The sequence below is a fragment of the Sesamum indicum genome, linkage group LG8 (genome assembly GCF_026168435.1).
Source record: "Sesamum indicum cultivar Baizhima isolate 11 linkage group LG8, ASM2616843v1, whole genome shotgun sequence".
Taxonomy (NCBI): Eukaryota; Viridiplantae; Streptophyta; class Magnoliopsida; order Lamiales; family Pedaliaceae; genus Sesamum; species Sesamum indicum.
In genome coordinates, this window is record NC_142664.1 from 20,410,537 (window position 1) to 20,431,056 (window position 20,520).

Sequence of the window (20,520 nt, forward strand, 5' to 3'; positions counted from 1 at the left end):
TGATTGTATTCTTTTTAATATAATTACATTTACATATTAATCAATTATAGCATCAAATCTCAAGGCACTTAGGTTTGATTGAGCTTTCTGTTGATCATTATCATTTTTAATTATTTTTTAATAATTACAGTGAATGTAAAATAATCATTGTACTATTATTATTATTATTAAATTACGTATTTAAAAATAATAATAATAATTAGGTGGGGATTGGGAAAAGCTTGTGTGTGACTATGGTCATAAAGCGGCGCGAACGACCGACATGATTGCGTTGCGGCTCTTCATTAGGGTTTCTGGGAGGGTCTATACGTAAATTTTATAAGTGGGGACCCTTACTCGCTAATACATATATATATATGCCTTGTGTCTGATATTAATTAAATCGAGGATAAATATAATTTTTTATTTATTTTTTTGGGTAAATATAATCACTTTTTTTAAAATTTGACTTAATTATAAATATTTGTTCATCGTTTGAAAAATTACAAACACCTCTCTAATTTTAATGTTCGTCTAACAATAAGCTCATTTCGTTAGGTTTTCATCTAATTTTTGTGGTGAACTGATCAAAATGCCTTTTAAATTATAAGTTATAATTTTATATGTATTTATAATTTTTTAAAATACTTTTATAAACTAAAATTCCCACTAAATTATTTATTTTATGAACCCTCAATTTTGACTGATGGAAAAACTTAGTTATCATATAGAAACAACCTTCTAAATATAATTTTTCAAACAATATGTAATTTACGTTTAGTTACACCTAATTTTACGAGGATTAATTATAACTATATAAAAAAAATTGTGGAGATAAATAACTCATGATGGATGAGTGCACAATCATAACTCTCAGCTGACGTGGATTAGAGGAAAAGGGGGGCTCTAAATAAATATTTTTACAAATTTGAAAAGAATAAAATCATTCGAAAAGCATTTGGTATTAGATTTGTAATGATGAGAGATGAGATTAGTGTGTGCGTGTGTGTGTGTGTTCTAAAGAAAAGAAATACAACACAAGTTTGACTGACCTTTGAGGGTCTATTGGGCCAACATCATAATTGTTCACCAAATTAAAGTGGAAAAAGAAAAGGCTACGTGCAAGATAGTTTTTATAATCATTTAATTTTTTTTTAATTATATTCAAGAATTGTCGTTCAAGTCGGATAATTTAGACTCTAAACCAATCAAGAAAAATGGGTATCAATTGACTTATTCGATACTCGATTTCTAGAGTTTGAGTAATAGAATTCTACCCAATCTAATTGTTCTTTTTTTTTTTGGAACCAAAAAAAGGCTGAGTTTAAGTATGTGAATAAATAAAAAAATTAGGGTTTATTTTAATTTAATTTTTCCTTATTGGCCGATGTATTGCAAAATCATAAAAGATGGAGAAAATTTGGGGTTTTGAACTGTCTCGTTCCCAGAAATCGTTCGTACAAAAATAAGTATTGACCATTATAGAGGTAATTATCTATCGAAAATAAGCATACACTCCCGATAATGCTGACAGATGCTGGAAAAGAGCCCGGTCTTCTTCTTTCTTCGTGCTTCAAATATTCTTCGTATTTTATTGCAACAAAAATCTCGCTTCAAATCATATATATATATTCTTCCTACAAAATATGTTTCTAGAAAATCCTAAAATATCACATAGAAAAGGTGAAATGAATTTATCAAACCCAAAGATTAGTGTTTAATATTGAATTTTCTTATATTTTTAGTTTACAATTGTCAATTTAATTTCTATTGTTCAGTTTTCTTTGTTTTATTTTCAGTTTTATTGTTTTATTTAGTTTATTTGATTTTTTTTTTAATTTTACTTCTCCTTATTATAATGAATTACTAAAGTAGTATATCGAAATATTCATGATTTATGAACTTAAAATTAAAAATAAAAAAATAATCCCAATTCCCGAAGGGATATCGGGTGCCCAAAGTTGCAGGTACCCACAAATTTTGGGCCCAAACTAGCTATCCAAAATTTTGAATATTTGATCCAACTATTCGAACCCCAATACATCACTCGATGCCCATTTTAAATTATATTATTTCAAATATCTTCAAATATTAATATACAAGATCTTTTAAAAAAAATTCTGATTTCTGTTCGTCCACGGCAACATCATCCCACATTAATTATAAACGAGAAGTTTGAATGACTTATAAGTCCCAATGTTTCATCTCCCTAACATGAGGTGCCTATTTAAGATAAAAACAATAAGGCTCATGCGAAGTCTAAACGAGCAATAACTCGTGTAGAGTCGCAAGTCACATCAATCTTGAAATTCAAGTACATATGACATCTCAGAGTTTTTATACTATAATTTTAATCGTAACCATAGTAGGTTCATTCAAATTAAAAATATTATTAGTTTTATACTAACTAAAAATAGTAAAATATTTATACGAGTACCTATAAATTATCTATTAATATAATTTTTAATAAAAAAATTCAACTACGCAATATTTTTATAAATAAATATTTTATTTTCATAAATTGAGGGGATAAACAACCTTTGAGCCACAAATGATTTGAAGATATTTCCAAGAAACATGCAAACTGCAAAAACATGTGAACTGACACTACTTTCCAGACAAGACTTACCATAAATACCGTACGCGGGACCAATTTTTTAATAATTAATTGTCGACTAGGACCACAATTTTCGCATATTAATTTTTTTAGAAAAAAAAAAAACAAGTTTTAGAGTAAATAAATGTTGATTGAATAGAAAAATAAATAAATAAATAATGTGTAAAATAATATAATTAGTTTAATTTCATCCATATTCGGCCTCATTATCGCCATAACCATTGGTTATGGTTCATGATACGAGGAGAAGTCTAATCTGATTAAAAATAGAGTTTTTAAATTTAATTTTTTATTATTTTATGTATAAAATTAAAATTAAATATACCAAATCAATTTCAGACGATAATTTTTTTTATTGATTTTTCAATTGGCTCTCACTGAATCACTCTATTTCTCAAAACCTTGATCTGATCCTCCTACTTGAGAATCAAATCAAACAAACAAATTTGATGGAGTATTGATTTTTTAAAGATTTCATTTTCAGTACAATTGTTCTCGTCCCACATTTAAAATGAAATTAAATTCATTTGGGTGAGAGCTAAACAATTAAACTTCTCGCAACAAGTGTACCTTTTAAGATTTCAAACTCTAATCGTTGTTAAGAATTTGGTATGATCCAGCTCGTTTACTACTAGACCAGTAATTTTACAGGATTTTATGGCGAATAAAATAGTAGATAAGAAAAGGATGCTTTTTAAGGATTCTAATCAAGTGGGCTTGACAATTCTTTAAGATTAGGAATCGTTACAGTCCTCTGATTGAGGTTCAGTATAAATACACGTAAATTTATTTTATTTAGTATCCATGAGATTTACCTTCGTCTAACAAACTAAATTGGTTAAAATTCACTTAATTTATTTTTATTAACAAATAAATTAAAAAAAATTAATATTTATCCTCTATAAACTTATTATTAACTTATTGCAGGTTAGATAAATATTTTCTTATTCAAACACCCATAAAAGAGATTTACTGACCTACAATAAATCAGTAATAAGTCAATCTATAGTAAATATGAATCTTTATCCGCTTTTTTATTAATATCAACACAGTAGGTGATTTTGACTAATTGAGAAATTTAATTATTAGACGAGAGCAAATTTTAGAGGTATTATATGTGAATTTTTCAAACTATAGAGAAATTTACATAAAATTACGAATTGTGCCATAAAATTTATGGGCCTATTCAAATGTGGCCCAATTTCAAGAAACCAGCAAGCTTTTTGGGCCTTCTTCCGTTTGATCCACAAAAAACGTCTCACCTCTTTCTAGAGACTGAAAGGCCACAAGAAACCAGTAAGCTAAACAACACATTAATTCAATCGACATATAAGTATAATTAAAAACAATAAATAGATTACGATACTGATATAATTAAGTCCATGCATATAACTGCATATATCTAAATCTTATTATATTTATTTAATTAAATAAAAAATAATCATGCAATAAAATGAATTAATCTTAAATGTGGAAGGATGAAAAATATATTAAAGTTAATTGATTAAAAGAAAACTTATTTTAACGGGTGAAATAAATATATGTGAAAGTAATTTAACTCACGTATATCTCGGTAATTTTTCTAATGTTATATTTGGATTGATGGATTTGAATTTAAAGAAAATATTTAATTTTTTTTAAATGACTTCATATTATATAAATTTAAAATTTATTAATATTTAACAAAATATGATTCAAACTAAAAGTTCGTTTGGTTTAAGTGGGAGGAAAATAGATGTGGAAGGGAGAGGGAAAGAATAATAATTTTCATTTAAGTTGTTTGGTATGATTGGGAGAGGAATAAATCTCAAATACTTTTATGTTTTGGTACGAGGAAAACTGATTGAAAAGAAAAGACTAATTTGTATAATTTTACTAATAACCATTCTCTTCATTTATTGTATTTAAAAATAAATAAATAAATATTACTAATATAATTTTAGTATATTAAAAATTTAAAAATCTTATTAATAATATTCATTAAATAAGAATAAGAATATTTTTTATTAATCAAAATGAGTTTTTATTTATTTATTTTAATCTGCTTAGTTTTAAATAAAATAAAAATTACTAATAATATTTTCAACCAACGAATTTGAATTCAAATTTTAGTACCTTTGTTGGTACAAAAAATAATTTCGGAGGAAATAAAAGTGGACTCCGAAAGTGTTTCATATATATCGAGTTTTAATTCACTTCCATCTCTTCCCTCCAACCAATCACCAAATTATCTCTTATATATTCATTTTTACATCCACTTCTCTTATACTCCCACTTTTCATCTCAACCAAATATATATAAAGTTATTATTAATTTATAATTACACAAATAAATTTATAGTATTTATTATTAAGGATTTGAAATTTATAATAATAATATAGATAAAAACAAAACCAAACAAGCCTGCAAGCGCTAATATCTTTTCTTCCCTCCTTGCCGATTTAGAGACAACATAAATCGCGGAACTTCAACCCAGCGCCATTTCAACCGACTCACAAGAGCGACTTTAGCTCAATCCTGAACACCAGGAGAGCATATGTAGTGTTAATAACAATAAATCATATAATAATCGCACTCGGCAAGCTCCCTCGCCCGGCGATTTTCTTCAGGTAACCTCAATTTCTTTGTCCTGTGTCATTTTGTTGAGCCCTAGCTTTTGATTTTTTATTTTTATTCTTTGATTTCCGTTTATTTGTTTTTGTTTTCGATTTGTTCGAATATTATTTTCGTTCTGCTTGAGATGTTTGCAGGTTGTTTACTGGACACAATAGTTTTTGTTGGAGTTGGAATCTTGTGCTGTAGTTTTATCGAATCGGAGGAGTGAGAAGATGGTAATTGCTTTTAGTTGGATTCAGTTGATTTAATTGCTTTTTTTTTTTTTTGGTTATTTTTTATTTTGTTATGTTTTGTTGTTTTAGTTGGATTCAGTTGAATTAATAGCTGCATTGTTTTTTGGTGTTATTGCCGTATGCATGAGCATAAAACTAGGTTGCTCTTGTCAAAGGAGAGGAGTTCTTGATTTTCCGGGTTAACTCTAGCATGTCAACTATTTTATCTTATTGGCTTCAATCTTAGTGAATGACCAATTGAATTGAACAGTAGTTGGAGATAAAGTATTACTTTGTTACATGATGAGCATATTCTGATTCTTGCTTTGACCTTTACTATTGAAATTTTTGTTTAATTTTTTCAGAATAACTTAGTCTGTTGGTTATTATAAGGATTATGAGACCAGTGAGAGCAGAAAGTTCATTTGTCTCAGAGCAAGCAGTAATTTTCAAGTGCCCATGGTTCCAGCCCTACTTAGGGGTTCATATTGGAGAAAGAACTATTCTTTTTAAGCATCATGCACCAGTTGTTATGGGTTTTTTGAGTTCATTCTCTAGATAGTCTGTATTGAATATTGCGATTGAAGAAGGATGATCATAATAAGGTTCACTTTTTTTTATCATGTAACCAAGCTTCTCCACCTGTACTTTTTCTAGCTCGATGTGACTCCTTACCCTAATTCTACATATGCCTGGAACTCTAGCAAATTGTCTAACTAAGTTTTATGTTTTTCTTTGTCCACAATGAAGATGGGTTTTAACCAAAAATGGAGATCTCAGTTTTCTCTGCTCGACAGACTCCGACACTAATGGCATTGCTGGTCATGGGTCTTGAACATTTTAATGCATGGAAAAGTATACTTAGTTAACCTCAAATGGTTGGGTAGTTATATAGGCCTGGTTTTACTGCAGATGTTATACTATTGCTCTCCGGTCTTGTCAATAAAAAAAATGTGCTTGTGTGGAGTACTTGTACAACTTTCAGTCTTTGACACTGTATCCACTACTCCATCTTACTCTTTTAAGGACTTTTGTAGTGTTTATCTCCTGACATCTGATACTACTATCAAGGAATAGAGCAGTCCTCAGGGAATTATCCTGGTGAACTGTTGATGTCCCTTGTCGTAGGCTCACTGACCGGCCTTCATTTTTCTCTGATAAACAAATTTCATTATCTCCGTCAGCACCATTTCTTTTCAAAATGAACTCGTCATAGTGTATTAGTCAGACATGAACAATTTTCTTTGCTTGTTACAGAATTATCCATTCCTGTCATCATGTTGGAGCCTCCTTTCTTCTTGTTAACATTCATTTATATTAGATTGATTCTCTGCTGATTAGCACAGTTTTAATCACTTTCTTGTTTGTGAATCTCTGTTTTTGTGGTCAAATGCATCTGATATTAGCTATGTCATTGATGTTGGTAGTGGGTGAAAGACATTTTATGCATGATGGGTACTGCCTCCTTCTGTTCTATGAGGTGTTATTGTTCTGAGGCTTAGAACAAGTTTACATTCATGCATCATGGATTTCAAAATAAGCTTTGGAGTTAACAGAACAGTTTTCTGTTTCAGGCAACTCTTAATGACTCTTTTCTGGCTGATCTTGATGAATTGTCTGATAATGAAGACGATCTTCTGGTAAGTATATTGCAGTTTCTTTCCGCATGATTGGCTTTCTATATGATTCCATCTAAAAGTCACTTTTGCCTGTAATGATTAGAATCCCCTCCTGTTTACATGTTCCACATATGTCCTCTTGCGGTTCAGGCTTCCTTTGTGATTTCTTTGTTATGGCCTTGCTTTTGGCCTTATGTTGATGGTAATTTACTTTCAGGATGCGGACAATGACAACGCCGAGCACATGGAAGAAGATATAGATGGTGACTTGGCAGATATAGAAGCACTTAATTATGATGATTTGGATAGTGTGTCCAAACTACAAAAAACTCAGCGCTATACTGACATCATGCAGGTAAGTTCAGTTTATACTAGTTGCCTAGTCCTAGTTTTATGCTTCAATCTTCTAATACTTAATGTGGGGCACCCTGATAATGTTTGCTATTATTCTGCTGTGATTTTATTGTTATATTTTCATTCTATAAAGAATTCTTTGATTTTTCTTGCAGAAAGTTGAAGATGCGCTGGAAAAGGGATCTGATAACTCGTCTCAAGGACTTGTTTTGGAAGACGATCCAGAATACCAGTTGATAGTTGATTGTAATGCCTTGTCGGTCGATATTGAAAATGAAATAGTGATAATCCACAATTTTATCCGTGACAAGTATCGGTTAAAATTTCCGGAGCTTGAGTCTCTGGTTCATCACCCCATTGATTATGCTCGTGTTGTTAAAAAGATTGGGAATGAGATGGATCTGACACTTGTTGATCTAGAAGGTCTTTTACCCTCTGCCATTATTATGGTGGTTTCAGTTACAGCATCGACTACCAGTGGCAAGCCTCTTCCTGAGGATGTCTTGCAGAAAACAATTGATGCATGCGACCGAGCTCTTGCTCTAGATTCAGCAAAGAAAAAGGTTCTTGATTTTGTGGAGAGTCGAATGGGATATATTGCTCCAAATCTTTCTGCTATAGTTGGCAGTGCTGTTGCTGCAAAACTAATGGGGACAGCTGGTGGTCTCTCAGCATTGGCAAAAATGCCTGCTTGTAATGTTCAGCTTCTTGGTGCCAAAAGGAAGAACTTGGCAGGGTTTTCAACAGCAACATCCCAATTTCGTGTCGGGTATCTCGAACAAACAGAGATATTCCAGAGCACTCCTCCTGCCTTGAGGATGCGTGCCTGCCGACTTCTGGCTGCAAAATCTACTCTTGCGGCACGGGTAGATTCTACTAGAGGAGATCCAACTGGGAAAACTGGAAGAAGTTTTCGTGCAGAGATTCACAAAAAGATAGAGAAATGGCAAGAGCCCCCTCCTGCGAAGCAGCCTAAACCTCTTCCTGTTCCTGATTCTGAGCCTAAAAAGAAGAGAGGTGGTCGAAGGTTGAGGAAGATGAAAGAAAGGTACTTGTAGTTTTCCTTGACTTATTTAAAGAGTCAAAAATTATGTGTGTCATCTTTGTTTAAAATTAGTTGTTTCGAAGTTGAAGAAGCTAATATGATCTCCAACTTCCATCAGATATGCTATTACAGACATGCGGAAGCTGGCAAATAGGATGCAATTTGGGGTACCAGAGGAGAGCTCCTTAGGTATTTATATAAAAAATCATTAATTACTCATTTTTACTTTAAGAATATAAAGGTTGAGGGAACTGAACTGAAAGCCTGTTTGCCTGCATCAAAGTAGAAAGGCTGTCTATTTACTGGATGACATGGTTATGCTGCTTATGACTTCTCTTTTAACTTTCCTAACTAGGTTCCAGAAAGAATCAGAAGATGTCCATTTGTTTCTTTAACGCCGATTTAAACTGATCCTGTTCACTATCTTAATTTTCAAAAGTTTTGGTCGTTCATTTTTGGTTTCTCTTTTCTTATACTTTGGAATTTTTCTTGAAGGTGATGGACTGGGAGAAGGATATGGAATGCTTGGACAGGCTGGCAGTGGTAAGCTGCGTGTATCAGTTGGTCAGAGCAGGCTTGCTGCTAAAGTAGCCAAGAAGTATGATTTCTCTCTCCTTTTCATTCTGTTTAAACAATTCAGACTGCCTTTTGTGGCAGCTAAACCAGAAATTGATTTGTTTGGCATGAGGTAGATGAAGTTGCAGCCTTTGAAATAGGATGAGAGATTTCTTACTCAAATTTCAGTTTATATTTCGCAACTCCCAATTTTGTGAGTTTAATCCAAAGCCGCCACCATAACATCACTGTAATAGGATTCTGCTACTTCACGCTGTTGAATGCTTCACTGCGCTATCATTTACTATTTTCATGTTTGGACTTTGATTTTCAGATTTAAGGAGAGAAATTACGGAAGCAGTGGTGCGACTTCTGGACTCACTTCAAGTCTGGCCTTCACACCTGTGCAGGTCTCGTGCTTTTCTCTAGAAAACTGAAGTGTCTAGTTAGTCTAAGCACATCCACTAACTAAGCTTTAAACCAAAACAAGCTCACATGCCTGTAAAGTTGCTGCTTCTATATTTAATTCTCGGACGTTCATTAGCTGAAATTCACGATGTCGTATGCTTTTACAGGGTATTGAGCTTTCAAATCCTCAGGCAAACCAGCTGGGTGGTGGAACTCAAAGTACTTACTTTTCAGAAACTGGAACTTTTTCCAAGATCAAGAAAACATGAAATGTCGCCTGATTGGAACTCTGTCAAAATCTTACCATGAATTCTGTAGATTTGATTGAGTAGTTTTTGATCTGTATGCTCTTTTTTCCTTTTCGTGTCAGATGTAACTAAACCTTATATATTTTTTACTCCCAAATGCAGCACCAACTTGAAGTTGATTCCTACCCTATTTCATTTCAGACTCGATTCTCGTTTCAGTTTAGATTATCATTATAGTACAAGAAAATCAAATGGGAACAAAGTACAGAGAGTTTGAATAAGCAAATAATTAAGTTGTCTGATTGACCAACTGATTTAACTGGACGAGATTTTCATGTTATTTTGTTAACATTTTGGTTGTGTAGTACATTTAAAAAAATATTTATTTATTTATTTATTTATTTTTGATATAAAAATTATGGTAAAAAATATTATTTATTATGATTAAATAAAATTAAAATTAAAATTAAAATTAAAATTTTAATTATGATTAATTAATATTTTACGGTTTTAATTATGACAAGATACTTGCCATAAATTTAATTATGATGCATATTTTAATTTTATTTGATGGTCGTGGACCTCGTGGTGGTTGTGCAGACATAATTAATTTATATTCGTTAGAGTATTTCTTTTGGTAATAAAAATTCAGAATTTCATTATTATGTAATACTAATGAATTCGAGGCCTGGACTATGGGCTGATTCAGCCCATCCACCAAATGGGCTTCTGGCTTAAAGCCCAAATATCAGAACGTACAAGTGCTCAAAGCGTGACTCCCAAACTCTGCCTCCATTATCTTCCCCTCTCCAAGTTTTGAAGAAAGAAGCAAACTCTCAAAGCACTGTTAACAGATACAAAGAAGAAGCTGAATTTTGAATTTCAGTAGGCATACACAGAGAGAGGCGCAATAAACTACTGCTACTCGTTTATCTCTGGTATGTGTGCTTTCACAAATAGTCATCTACATGTTCGGGGATATGCCTTAGAGAGATTTTTTTTGAAGTGTTTGACATTTGGGTTTTTGTTTTTTACTAATTGGAGTTTTGCATATGAGTTTCAGGTGCTCGGCTGAGGTATTGCTTTCCGGGATTCTTTTGTAGGCCGCGAGGGAGGTGGTGATAGTTGTAGCTGGAAATGAATTTGCTTTCCTGTAGTAGTAACAGTTGGCCTTTGAGCTCCGGCGTTGTTGCTGTCACTGACCAACCTTTGAAGAGTTTAAAGGGTTCCTTGAGCGTTCCTTCTTTTGTATGTTATTTGAAGAGAAGTTTAGTCTGTGTATTATTGGTATAGTGTTGGTGCAATTTGTGCCATTCGGCAAGGTTGCATGCAGGAAAAGTTTTATATTCCGTATGAATGTTCCTCTTTGAGAAGAAAGTTTGATTCTTGATGCAGGGATGGGAACAAAGAAGAGATAATTTGCGTAATAATCGCAGAGTGTTGAAAGTCGTTGCTTATTATGGCCTGAAAAGCCCACCTTACAAGCTTGTGAGATTGCACTTCATTGACTTGTTTCTTTCTACTTCTTCTGCCGAGCATGAAAGTAGTGTGTATAGAAACATAATGAAGACTAAATGGTAAAAGGAGTGATAACAAATCTTGACTGCACAGTTAAGAATGAGAATTGATGGATTTTGCTCAATGTTGTTTGGTTCGTCTTCACTAACACTATTGTTCACTTTATTTTCTCTCCTGCATTTTTAGGATGCACTAGAACCGTATATGAGCCAGAGAACACTTGAAGTGCATTGGGGTGGTCATCATCGTGGTTACGTGGACGCTCTTAACAAACAACTCGAGAAGAATGATGTACTCTATGGATGTACCATGGATGAGCTAATTAACGTGACATATAACAATGGCAACCCATTGCCTGAATTCAATAATGCAGCTCAGGTATTTCCGAATTATTGCTCATAATTCTACTAGGGCTGTTATTATAATGTGCAGTTCTTTAGATCTATTAATGGCAGGTTCAATCTTTCATAGTATCTATTAGTTGGGTGGATATGTGTGATTCATGGTGATAATATGTCAAGGTTAAATTTCTTAATGACTTATGAAGCCAGAATGTCAATTGCTACACTCGCTAAGTTACTAAATAGGTTGAAGGCAGTAGGCATATAACTGATAGTGTGACCAACAAGTGATAGTTAAGGCCTACAGAGTGTGGATTTGGATCTTCAAAATCACATCAATCGCAAGTACCCTTCATGAAAGAATTTTACCCATCCGATTCATGTGCAAGGTGCCGTGCCTCTTGATTTTATGAAAACCATACATGGAAACCATGCATATTCTTTGTTTTCTTGATCTCCGGATCTGATATAGTATGATTAAGAGCTTCTAACACCTTACATGCCCATGCCGGTAGGTCTGGAATCATGACTTCTTTTGGGAATCCATGCAACCTGGAGGGGGTCAGATGCCCACATTGAGTCTACTTCAGCAGATAGAGAAGGATTTTGCTTCATTTGCCAATTTCAAAGAGAAATTCACAGAAGCAGCTCTTACATCATTTGGATCTGCCTGGGTTTGGTTGGTTTGTAAGTCCATGATGACCATATGAAGTTCACATCAAATGAATGTCACATAAATTTTCTGATTTGAGTAACTAAATATTCAAAAATTGAATGTGATTTTGATGTAAAAGCTTTACATGATTACTGTTGCCTGTTGCAAAAGGAAACATACTTAAAGCATCAGGATAAGTTGATCTATGAATCAGCCAATTCATGTTTCTTTTCCTCATTGCTCAGATTTGAACTTAGCTTGGATCTAGTGAGCAAAATTGATTTCTGAAAACTGCAAACTGTTTGGACATTTTTGCATTTTAATTATCTTCAGTTAAAATGCTACTGCTATTGCTGGTACAACCTCAAGATACATATCTTATGGAGTAGTGTGTGTCTACATCAGATGTATGAGTCCAGTCTGAATTGATAGGGTTCTTGATGTTCTTATCAAATTATATAAACCCTTTGGTTTAATTATACTGCATTGTAAGTAATGTCCTTAATTTTTGCAGTGAAGAGGGAGAAAAAATGTCTTGCAATTGTTAAAACATCCAACGCAATCAATCCTCTAGTGTGGAATGACATCGTAAGGAGCTTCTATGTATTTTTAATTTTCTAAGACTGCCTTTCCTTAATGTTGATGATCTCTTAATTGTTTGCAGCCAATAATCAATTTGGACGTGTGGGAGGTATGTATATCCTCTCTCTCTCTCTCTCTCTCACACACACACACACACGCGCGCGCGTACAATCAACACTTTAAGCACATTTGCCCTACCTTGTTCTTTCCTTGTTGATTTTTCCATTGGTTTTGCAGCATGCTTACTATTTGGACTACAAGGTCAGTCTCCCACGAAGATTTCTATTCCTTGCATCTTCACAGTGAAAAAATATTCTCATTGTTTCTGTTATTCTCCTCTTATGCCAATCTTTGACCAGAATGAGAAAGCCAAATATGTCAACACTTTTATGAATCATCTCGTATCCTGGGATGCAGCGGCAGCACGCATGGCTCGTGCACAGGCTTTTGTGAATTTAGGTGAGCCTAAAATCCCAGTGGCATGAGATGCTCCACCTTCAGCCAGCCCATCTCATACCCATAAGACCAAAAAGCTTCGAAATTTGCCATCCTTCTTCACCAGAAGGTGAAATGCCAGAATCGGAACCACTCCTTACCGAGAACAGATATAAATAGGAACGAGGCAACAGTGCTAAAACCAGATGACTCTGCCGGTGCAAGACAGTTGCCCGAAAATCCTCTCTCCTGGAACAATGAAAAGAATTTGAAGAGAGCCTTGAGCACTCCACTTGTGAAAGTGTACTTGGTATCATGGATTCTGTTGTAACTATTGTCCAAAGAATTACAACTATCTGTTTCATGAAGATGAGAGATCTTTGGACCAATCTTTGTGCTTGAGTTGGATTATATCAATACATTATCCTCCTTATCTACATACAGAACATACATAGCTCTGGGGATGTTGCAGTTTATTCATGTCATATATTGTTCAAAGGTTGGCTAGTGCAAGAAAATAGACCAACAGGTAGCATAGTTATTGCCATATTTTTAAAGTTCAGACAGAGTAAAAGCAAAGATGTACATGTTACTTATTTTGTTGAAGTTAATATAAATACCCCATCTGAATATAATGCCATTTTATCACCTTGAAAGCGCAAAAATTAGGAAGATTTAATTAAGTGATTTATGACATTTCTTATTTTTAAAATTTTCGTTCTTCACTGTAACGGCAGTTGTTGATTTACTTTGACAGTGGTATTGATTGGTTATACATATTTATTATTGATAATTGATTTATATTAATTTTTTATGATTAAGTTTGTGATGTAATTGTAATCGATTCACGAAAAAAAAAAAATCATTCTTCACAAATAATACCCCACATTTTCCTACTTTTTATATAATTTAATTCTTGAAATAAATATTTCTTAGTTTGGAATTAGGGTAAATTATAAAGAATACCATTGAAATTTGTCTTAATTACAAATGTCATTCGTGTTTGAAAAATTAATGTTAATTAAAAGAACATTTGAGGTTTGTCATAATTATAAATATTTTTATAATTGAAAAATTATAAATACCCTTTGAAATCAACGTCCGTCAAATTAATATCCCCTATAATGGATTATCACTGTAGTTTTTGTAAGACGACTATTAACTTTAAATGATATTTGTAATTTTTCAAATAATAAATATTTATAATTATAACAAATCTCAAAAGCTGTTTATAATTTACGCTTGGAATTAGGTATCATAAGAATGACAAATGTGAATATATATTATGTAATTAATTCAGAAAATATTTATATATATTATTTTGTTAAAAGTTTGGGTATCAGAATAAAGTAACTGAAATTGATTTATGTATCAGAGTAATAGAACTAGTATCTTGTTCCAACGCTGTCAATTTGCCGGCATCAATTAAACCCTAACAACCGCACCGGCGGTGCCCGCCTTCTCTTCCGCCTTCGCTGATCCTCATCTTCTTCGCATTGGCGTCACCCGATCAGGTAATTTTGGTTTCGGAGGAAAATCATTCGTTTGTTCGAGAGCAAGGACTTGTTTAATCATCGCCAGACCTCACAATCTCGTTAGCCTGTATGTGCAAATCCAATGAGGGTTTTGATTGGTTCTGTTATTGGAAATTGTTGGTGTTTGGTTAGAATGAATGTTAAGCCGCGTTTATGAGTTAGAACTTACGAATGCATCGCGTTATTTCATGGTATCAGACTTTGAAATGGAGTTCTGTAGTATTGTAAGCCAAATTCCAACTCGTTCCTAGATGCCTGCTGCTTATTTTGATTCACAAGTCATTACACGATCATTTCTATTATTTATGTATATATATATATACCCATAATTGGTGAAACTATGGATTGCACAAACTTGTAAACAAGTTAGAAGTGCGGATAGACCTGAACCAAACCTAGTGCCGATCGGTTGGTAACCTGCTTGATATTGTTCAGCTTTAAAAGTTTAAACAGCTGAACAAGATTTCGAATCCCCGGTTGGAAGAGTAGTAGAGAACACTCGTAGTTCTTTTCCTAGGTAATGAGAACGTCCAATCTTTCAAGCTATTCTTTTCCTAGGTAATGAGAACGTCGAATCTTTCAAGCTATTCGTGGAAAAGAGTGGATGAATTGATAAGGTTTACTCAAGTATAAATTGTTTTCGTTCTAATAAAATGCAAAAGTACACGTTGATAAGGAACATGGAACTTGCACGGAACTAGAAGTTGATTTAAAGCTATCAAATTTGTAACTTGAGAAGTTCTTGTCGATTGAGGTTCCCAGAAAGGAAAATTAGAAAAATGAGTTCTGCATAAAGAGCTCAGAGTTGGCTTATTAGCAGGTGTTGCGTAGTCAGTTGTAAAATATTGAGGTATCCTAATTTAGGAAGGTAAATTTTAACAAGACATAATATTTATGGATTAGTACAGGTTTTCTGAATACCTATATGGTTTATTTTTGGAGGTAGAGATGAATATTGGGACCAGATTAATGTTTTTACTTACAACTATGTGCCTAAAGTATCCTATCTGCAGGAATGTCATTTATAATGCATCTGTACGATGAAATTGAGCCCCAGCTTTCCTCAGTGGTATCTTGCTTATCTCTAATTACTCCAGGTTTGAAGTAAACTCCAATGTAACTTATCCAAGTTCCCTTCTTTGAGGCGACTCAGTGCGTGAACCTTGTTTATTTCTTCTGAGGAAAGATTTCTTTGGTTGACTTTTGAACAAAATGACAGAGGTCTTGGGCTTCACAGCATGCAGGCAGTTGTTGCAAATGTTCTTGGCTGTTATCTTCTTTCATTGTTCTGAATTTGTCCTGGCAATTGCTATTCATGGGAAAAACAATGTAACTCTTAAGTCTCTTTTGATCAGCAAAAACTATGCTTTGGCAATGGCCTGTTCCTTGTTAGAGTACTTTGTTGAAATCTATTTGTTCCCGGGGATGAAAGAACACTGGGTAGTAAGCAACACAGGCCTGGTCATGGTGATTGTTGGCGAAACCATGCGAAAGTTGGCAATAATAACTGCTGGTAGGTCCTTCACTCATCTCATCAGGAGATACCCCAATGAACAGCATAAATTGGTAACTCATGGTATCTATAAGTACATTAGGCATCCAAGTTATTGTGGCTTCCTCATCTGGTCCGTCGGTACTCAGATAATGCTCTGTAATCCGGTATCAACACTTGCATTTGCAGTAGTCGTTTGGCGTTTTTTCAAAGAGAGAATACCGTATGAGGAGTTCTTCTTGAGGCAGTTTTTTGGTTCAGGGTACGAGGAATACGCTCGACGGACGACTTCTGGGATCCCGTTTATCAAGTAATGATCTTTCCATGTATTTTGGGCATTCTTATTCCATGAGACCACCTCCACACAGTTGCTAGTTCCAGCTCTTGTTTTTCTACTATAGTTGTTTGTTTTATGGCTCTTAAATTCTTTCAATTACATTCAATTATGTCTGCTTGGTGATGTCACGTTTACTATTTGCTTTCATAACTCAACTTAGAATAACATCCTTTTTTTCTTTTTCCTGTTTTATTGTTTTCTTCATTCAAATTCAAGAATTAAGACATGGGTTGTCAAATGCTGCTGTTTTTTGTTGATGAGACTGATGTGGCTCTTAGTCTTAGGTTGGGTTTCCTACATTTTAGTCAAGAAATTATATAAGAATTTCTAGGCATGGGCTACTAGAAGGTAAGGGAAAAGTAGCTTGAAACAAACAAAAAAGAAGAGACAAATAACTGCAACTTTCTTTCAGCAATCACAGTCTGATTTTTGTCCACTTCTGTAGTTTTCAAACCACGCGGCCAAAAATTTGATATTCAGTTTCATGGATTTCGAGATATATATATATATATATATATTTTCAGTAATAATGGATTTTGAGCTTTAACTTTTGTCAAACTATATCCAGTACCAGCATTCTCTTTAATTGTTCTCCATATCTACTTAACATTTAATTGTTTTTAATGTATGATTTCATGTTTTTTCTTTCTCCTTTTTAATAATTTAATATTACACCCTTAGAGTTTGGAGTCCAAATTCTCTACGTATCGATTATTGTGACTAGTATATTAAATGTGTGTGCATAATAAAGTATAAATTTTAAAAAAATATCAATTAATTAAATAAAAATATAAAAGAATTAATGAAAAATTAGAGAAGCAAAAGGAATGTGGATTTTCTTTTATAAATAGGGATGAGGAAGTGTGATGATATCTCACAACTTTAGATTATGTAAATTTTACTTATTTATTTATTATTATTATTATTTTGTAATAGTTGAATGTCCTTCCAAGAAATGAAAGAGATTCGTGTAGATATTCTTGAAATATTTTTCTTAATTTTACGACATTATAAACAGTCGCTAGAAAGACGGAACTCCCCTAAAAAGGACACGAATTCAATTACGTGTACATGGCAATTGACATCACCATCCCAACCACCAATCCTTAATCATCATTCCCTTACTATTTTTTCCAACATTTTGGATTGGATGTGTAACGCAAATTTCGTGCTATTGAATTTATTGAAATAAGAAAAGTTATTATAAATAATTTTTATATAATCAAATATCTCGCGTGTATAAAATCTTTATTTGAAATTTTTAATTCTTCACTTTAAAAATACGATCTTTAGTTTTGGCAGGTGGAACTTGACATTTTAATTTATTTCGATCTTGACTTGGATCTTCAAAATGAGAGTGTTTGTAAAAACTTCCACTTTTAAAGAAGTGATTATTGTAGAAAAAGTTGAAAGTTGTAACAAAATCAAAAGTGGGCAGTATTTGTTTATAAAATGAAAAGCAGATAAAAGCTACATTGAATAGTGTTTGGAGAAAAATCATTTTTAAAATAAACTCAATTGATGAAAGACTATTTTGTCCATTTGTGTTAAAAAGTTACTATGTTTTTGCTTATTATTTCACTTGTTGTTTGTTACTACTAATTATTTTTTCACAAAAATCATAAATTTTATTTTGATTAGTTTTTCATATTTATGTTTTTCTAGAAATATTATAAAAATATGTTTGATTTAATAATGCTTCCACTAAGAAATATAATTATTTATTCATACGCAATGATTAAACTAATTGCATGATTGTAAAAAAATAATCTATTTATTAATTAATTAAATAATAATATGTGAACAAAATAATGTAATTAGATGATATAGCACATAAAATATAAAAAACTTAAAATATTAAATATGTGAAAGTATAAATTTAATTATCATTAGTATTTAAATTATTTGAAAATTTTTTAATTTAAAATAATAAAATTGAATTAAGATTATTATAATAAGGATAAAGTAGAAAAAAATAAAGTTGGATTTGTTTACAAAAATACATCAAAAGTGATTTTTTGAAGCCAGAAGCTGAAAAACGCTTTTTTGAAACGTACACAACACTCCCAACATCAATTCGGGGTTTTTTTTTTTACTTACTCCCAAGTTGAACGGTATAAGTTTGGAGAAGTTGAATTAAACTTGAATACTTTTTGATGGATTTGAAGCTTTGATATTCCGTCAAAATGGATTTGTGTCCTGACAACGTTAATTTGCAGGTCGTTTAACTTCTTCTTGAATCAAGCATTGACTTTGGATGATGTCTGCGACAGACACCTTGATCTTTGCTTTGAATGCTATGAATCTTCCTTGATTTGTGTTTGAAAGGATTTTGAGACTCTTTGAATGCTCTTTTACATGTTTCTTGACTTGCATCTTGAGTTGTGTCTGTTGAATGGTGAAACACCCCAATTTATAGTTGTAGGGCGAAAGACTTTGCCATATAAACTTGATGATGTGGCACGATATGATTGTCCATTTATGATTTGTTTCCTTAATCACAAGATGTGATATAAAATTACCAAATCATTAATATATTGGTTCTTTTGTTGGCAATAAAAAATTTAAATTTCTTTAAATACTTCAATTTCATACATGATAATATTTAATTTTATAAAAAATATAAAAGTAATGAAAAAATATATTACACATATCAGTATAATTGCCAATAAAATTTGCATGCTTACAAGAGGTTCTCAACTCAAGTGCCTCCCTCCACAACTATTATTTGTCACCTAAATTTGTGGATCAATTACTGTGAGGACCACATACATCTAGGTTGTCCAAACTGACTAAACACCCAGGATCCCTGCATTTCTCCATTGGTCGGCTCAGTTTGAGCACAACTAGATAATGTACTTTAGCATTCCTCCTTCCCTCAATCAACAACTCACATTAAATCCTATAACTCATTTATATAAAATACATAGCCCATATATATTCAGCATGTTCCGTTTTATTGCATCAAATACTGTTGAGTTTAACTTTGTAGCAATCTCACTCATTCATCAAACATTATTGAGTTTAACCTTGTACCAACCTCACTCATTTAAATATGACTAGATGTAATAATTGGACCTGCTCAGTGTCGTTCTTACTTGTCTTTGTAGCTGAAAGAATACTGAGATTAACTTACGACCTGAGAGTTGATAAAAGACTTGCATCGTTTATCATATTTTAAGCTAAGTTGTGAACCAGGTAAAAATACGTGGATATTTTTTTTTTATTGGAATCAAATATATACTTCAGCTTCACATATTTGTAAGCTAAAATTTCCTATTTTTCAAGTTTTGATGAGACTTCCTCTACATATGTAATGTGGAAGTATCTATTTTTTGTTCTTTTAAGGAAATTGGTTTGGTACAATCATTAAAAATCCGTGCCTTCAATTAATCATAAGAAAATGATATACAACGAACCTTTCACTATCTTATTTTGTTTACTTTTAATTAATGATAAGAAAATGATATACAACGAACCTTTCACTATCTTATTTTGTTTATTTTACGCATAAATACTAAGATTATTCTTTCGTGCAGGGATTTAATATAAAATTATAATAAAATTTAGATAGATTTTGAAATAATTATTCCTAGCAGTGATGAGCCAAAAAAATCGAAACCGTAATCAACTATTATAAAGAATCGTGGGTTACTAAACCCCAAATATTACGAACCAATAATACAGGAATATTAACAGATAAATCTGCAAATCTAAAAATATAGAAATACAAATAATATATTTACAGATCAATAAGAACAGTAGCTGATAAAAATCAACAACAATGAACATCTCTGCAGGAAGCCGGATTTGGTGAAGGGGGGGTAGCCCACAGCCCCAAAGGCTGGTAGCCCAAACACACCGGTTGCTTTAGAACCCGAATCCACCAAGGAACTCGTCCACAAAGGATCACTCAAACCCCAATCTAAAACCACACAAGTTTCCACTCAAAACCACTAAGAAATTCCACTT

General features: G+C 32.6%; 3 protein-coding genes across 6 annotated transcripts; all 3 read left to right on the top strand.

Annotated features, from left to right (window-relative positions):
- Positions 1–5,014: 5,014 nt before the first annotated feature.
- On the top strand, positions 5,015–9,838 carry LOC105168241 (U4/U6 small nuclear ribonucleoprotein Prp31 homolog). 2 transcript variants are annotated; one of them, XM_088884251.1, is made up of 9 exons: positions 5,015–5,205; positions 5,347–5,427; positions 6,999–7,063; positions 7,232–7,398; positions 7,553–8,445; positions 8,561–8,631; positions 8,938–9,040; positions 9,332–9,407; positions 9,573–9,838. In XM_088884251.1, exons 3-9 carry the CDS (start codon positions 7,009–7,011, stop codon positions 9,672–9,674), a joined length of 1,467 nt encoding a protein of 488 aa, XP_088740377.1. In that variant the 5' UTR covers positions 5,015–5,205; positions 5,347–5,427; positions 6,999–7,008; the 3' UTR covers positions 9,675–9,838. The 2 variants fall into 2 exon arrangements, with proteins under 2 accessions (XP_088740377.1, XP_011086545.1); XM_011088243.3 differs by having other exon boundaries at positions 5,017–5,205; positions 6,999–7,064; positions 7,261–7,398.
- A 593-nt stretch (positions 9,839–10,431) lies between these two features.
- Positions 10,432–13,630, top strand: FSD3 (Fe superoxide dismutase 3). The gene is made up of 9 exons (XM_011088244.3): positions 10,432–10,591; positions 10,717–10,901; positions 11,049–11,141; positions 11,358–11,549; positions 12,028–12,199; positions 12,682–12,755; positions 12,832–12,858; positions 12,987–13,010; positions 13,109–13,630. Exons 2-9 carry the CDS (start codon positions 10,791–10,793, stop codon positions 13,232–13,234), a joined length of 819 nt encoding a protein of 272 aa, XP_011086546.1. The 5' UTR covers positions 10,432–10,591; positions 10,717–10,790; the 3' UTR covers positions 13,235–13,630.
- An 886-nt stretch (positions 13,631–14,516) lies between these two features.
- On the top strand, positions 14,517–16,740 carry STE14A (S-isoprenylcysteine O-methyltransferase). Of its 3 annotated transcripts, none has more exons than XM_088883100.1 (3): positions 14,517–14,786; positions 15,733–15,816; positions 15,939–16,740. In XM_088883100.1, the coding sequence occupies exons 2-3, from the start codon at positions 15,735–15,737 to the stop codon at positions 16,523–16,525; spliced, it is 669 nt and encodes a 222-aa protein (XP_088739226.1). In that variant the 5' UTR covers positions 14,517–14,786; positions 15,733–15,734; the 3' UTR covers positions 16,526–16,740. The 3 variants fall into 3 exon arrangements, with proteins under 3 accessions (XP_088739226.1, XP_011086547.1, XP_011086548.1); XM_011088245.3 differs by having other exon boundaries at positions 14,517–14,698; XM_011088246.3 differs by lacking the exon at positions 15,733–15,816 and having other exon boundaries at positions 14,519–14,698; positions 15,817–16,740.
- The last annotated feature ends 3,780 nt before the right edge of the window (positions 16,741–20,520 follow it).

What these genes read in the sequence shown, in the direction of transcription:
- LOC105168241 (XM_088884251.1), top strand. Translation starts at nt 7,009, where the DNA reads ATGACTCTTTTCTGGCTGATCTTGATGAATTGTCTGATAATGAAGACG. An exon ending in GCTATACTGACATCATGCAG is followed by an intron (nt 7,399 to 7,552) that starts GTAAGTTCAGTT and finishes TTTTTCTTGCAG; the next exon opens with AAAGTTGAAGATGCGCTGGA. An exon ending in TTGAGGAAGATGAAAGAAAG is followed by an intron (nt 8,446 to 8,560) that starts GTACTTGTAGTT and finishes AACTTCCATCAG; the next exon opens with ATATGCTATTACAGACATGC.
- FSD3 (XM_011088244.3), top strand. Translation starts at nt 10,791, where the DNA reads ATGAATTTGCTTTCCTGTAGTAGTAACAGTTGGCCTTTGAGCTCCGGC. An exon ending in CCTTGAGCGTTCCTTCTTTT is followed by an intron (nt 10,902 to 11,048) that starts GTATGTTATTTG and finishes TTCTTGATGCAG; the next exon opens with GGATGGGAACAAAGAAGAGA. An exon ending in AAAGCCCACCTTACAAGCTT is followed by an intron (nt 11,142 to 11,357) that starts GTGAGATTGCAC and finishes CTGCATTTTTAG; the next exon opens with GATGCACTAGAACCGTATAT.
- STE14A (XM_088883100.1), top strand. Translation starts at nt 15,735, where the DNA reads ATGTCATTTATAATGCATCTGTACGATGAAATTGAGCCCCAGCTTTCC. An exon ending in CTTATCTCTAATTACTCCAG is followed by an intron (nt 15,817 to 15,938) that starts GTTTGAAGTAAA and finishes ACAAAATGACAG; the next exon opens with AGGTCTTGGGCTTCACAGCA.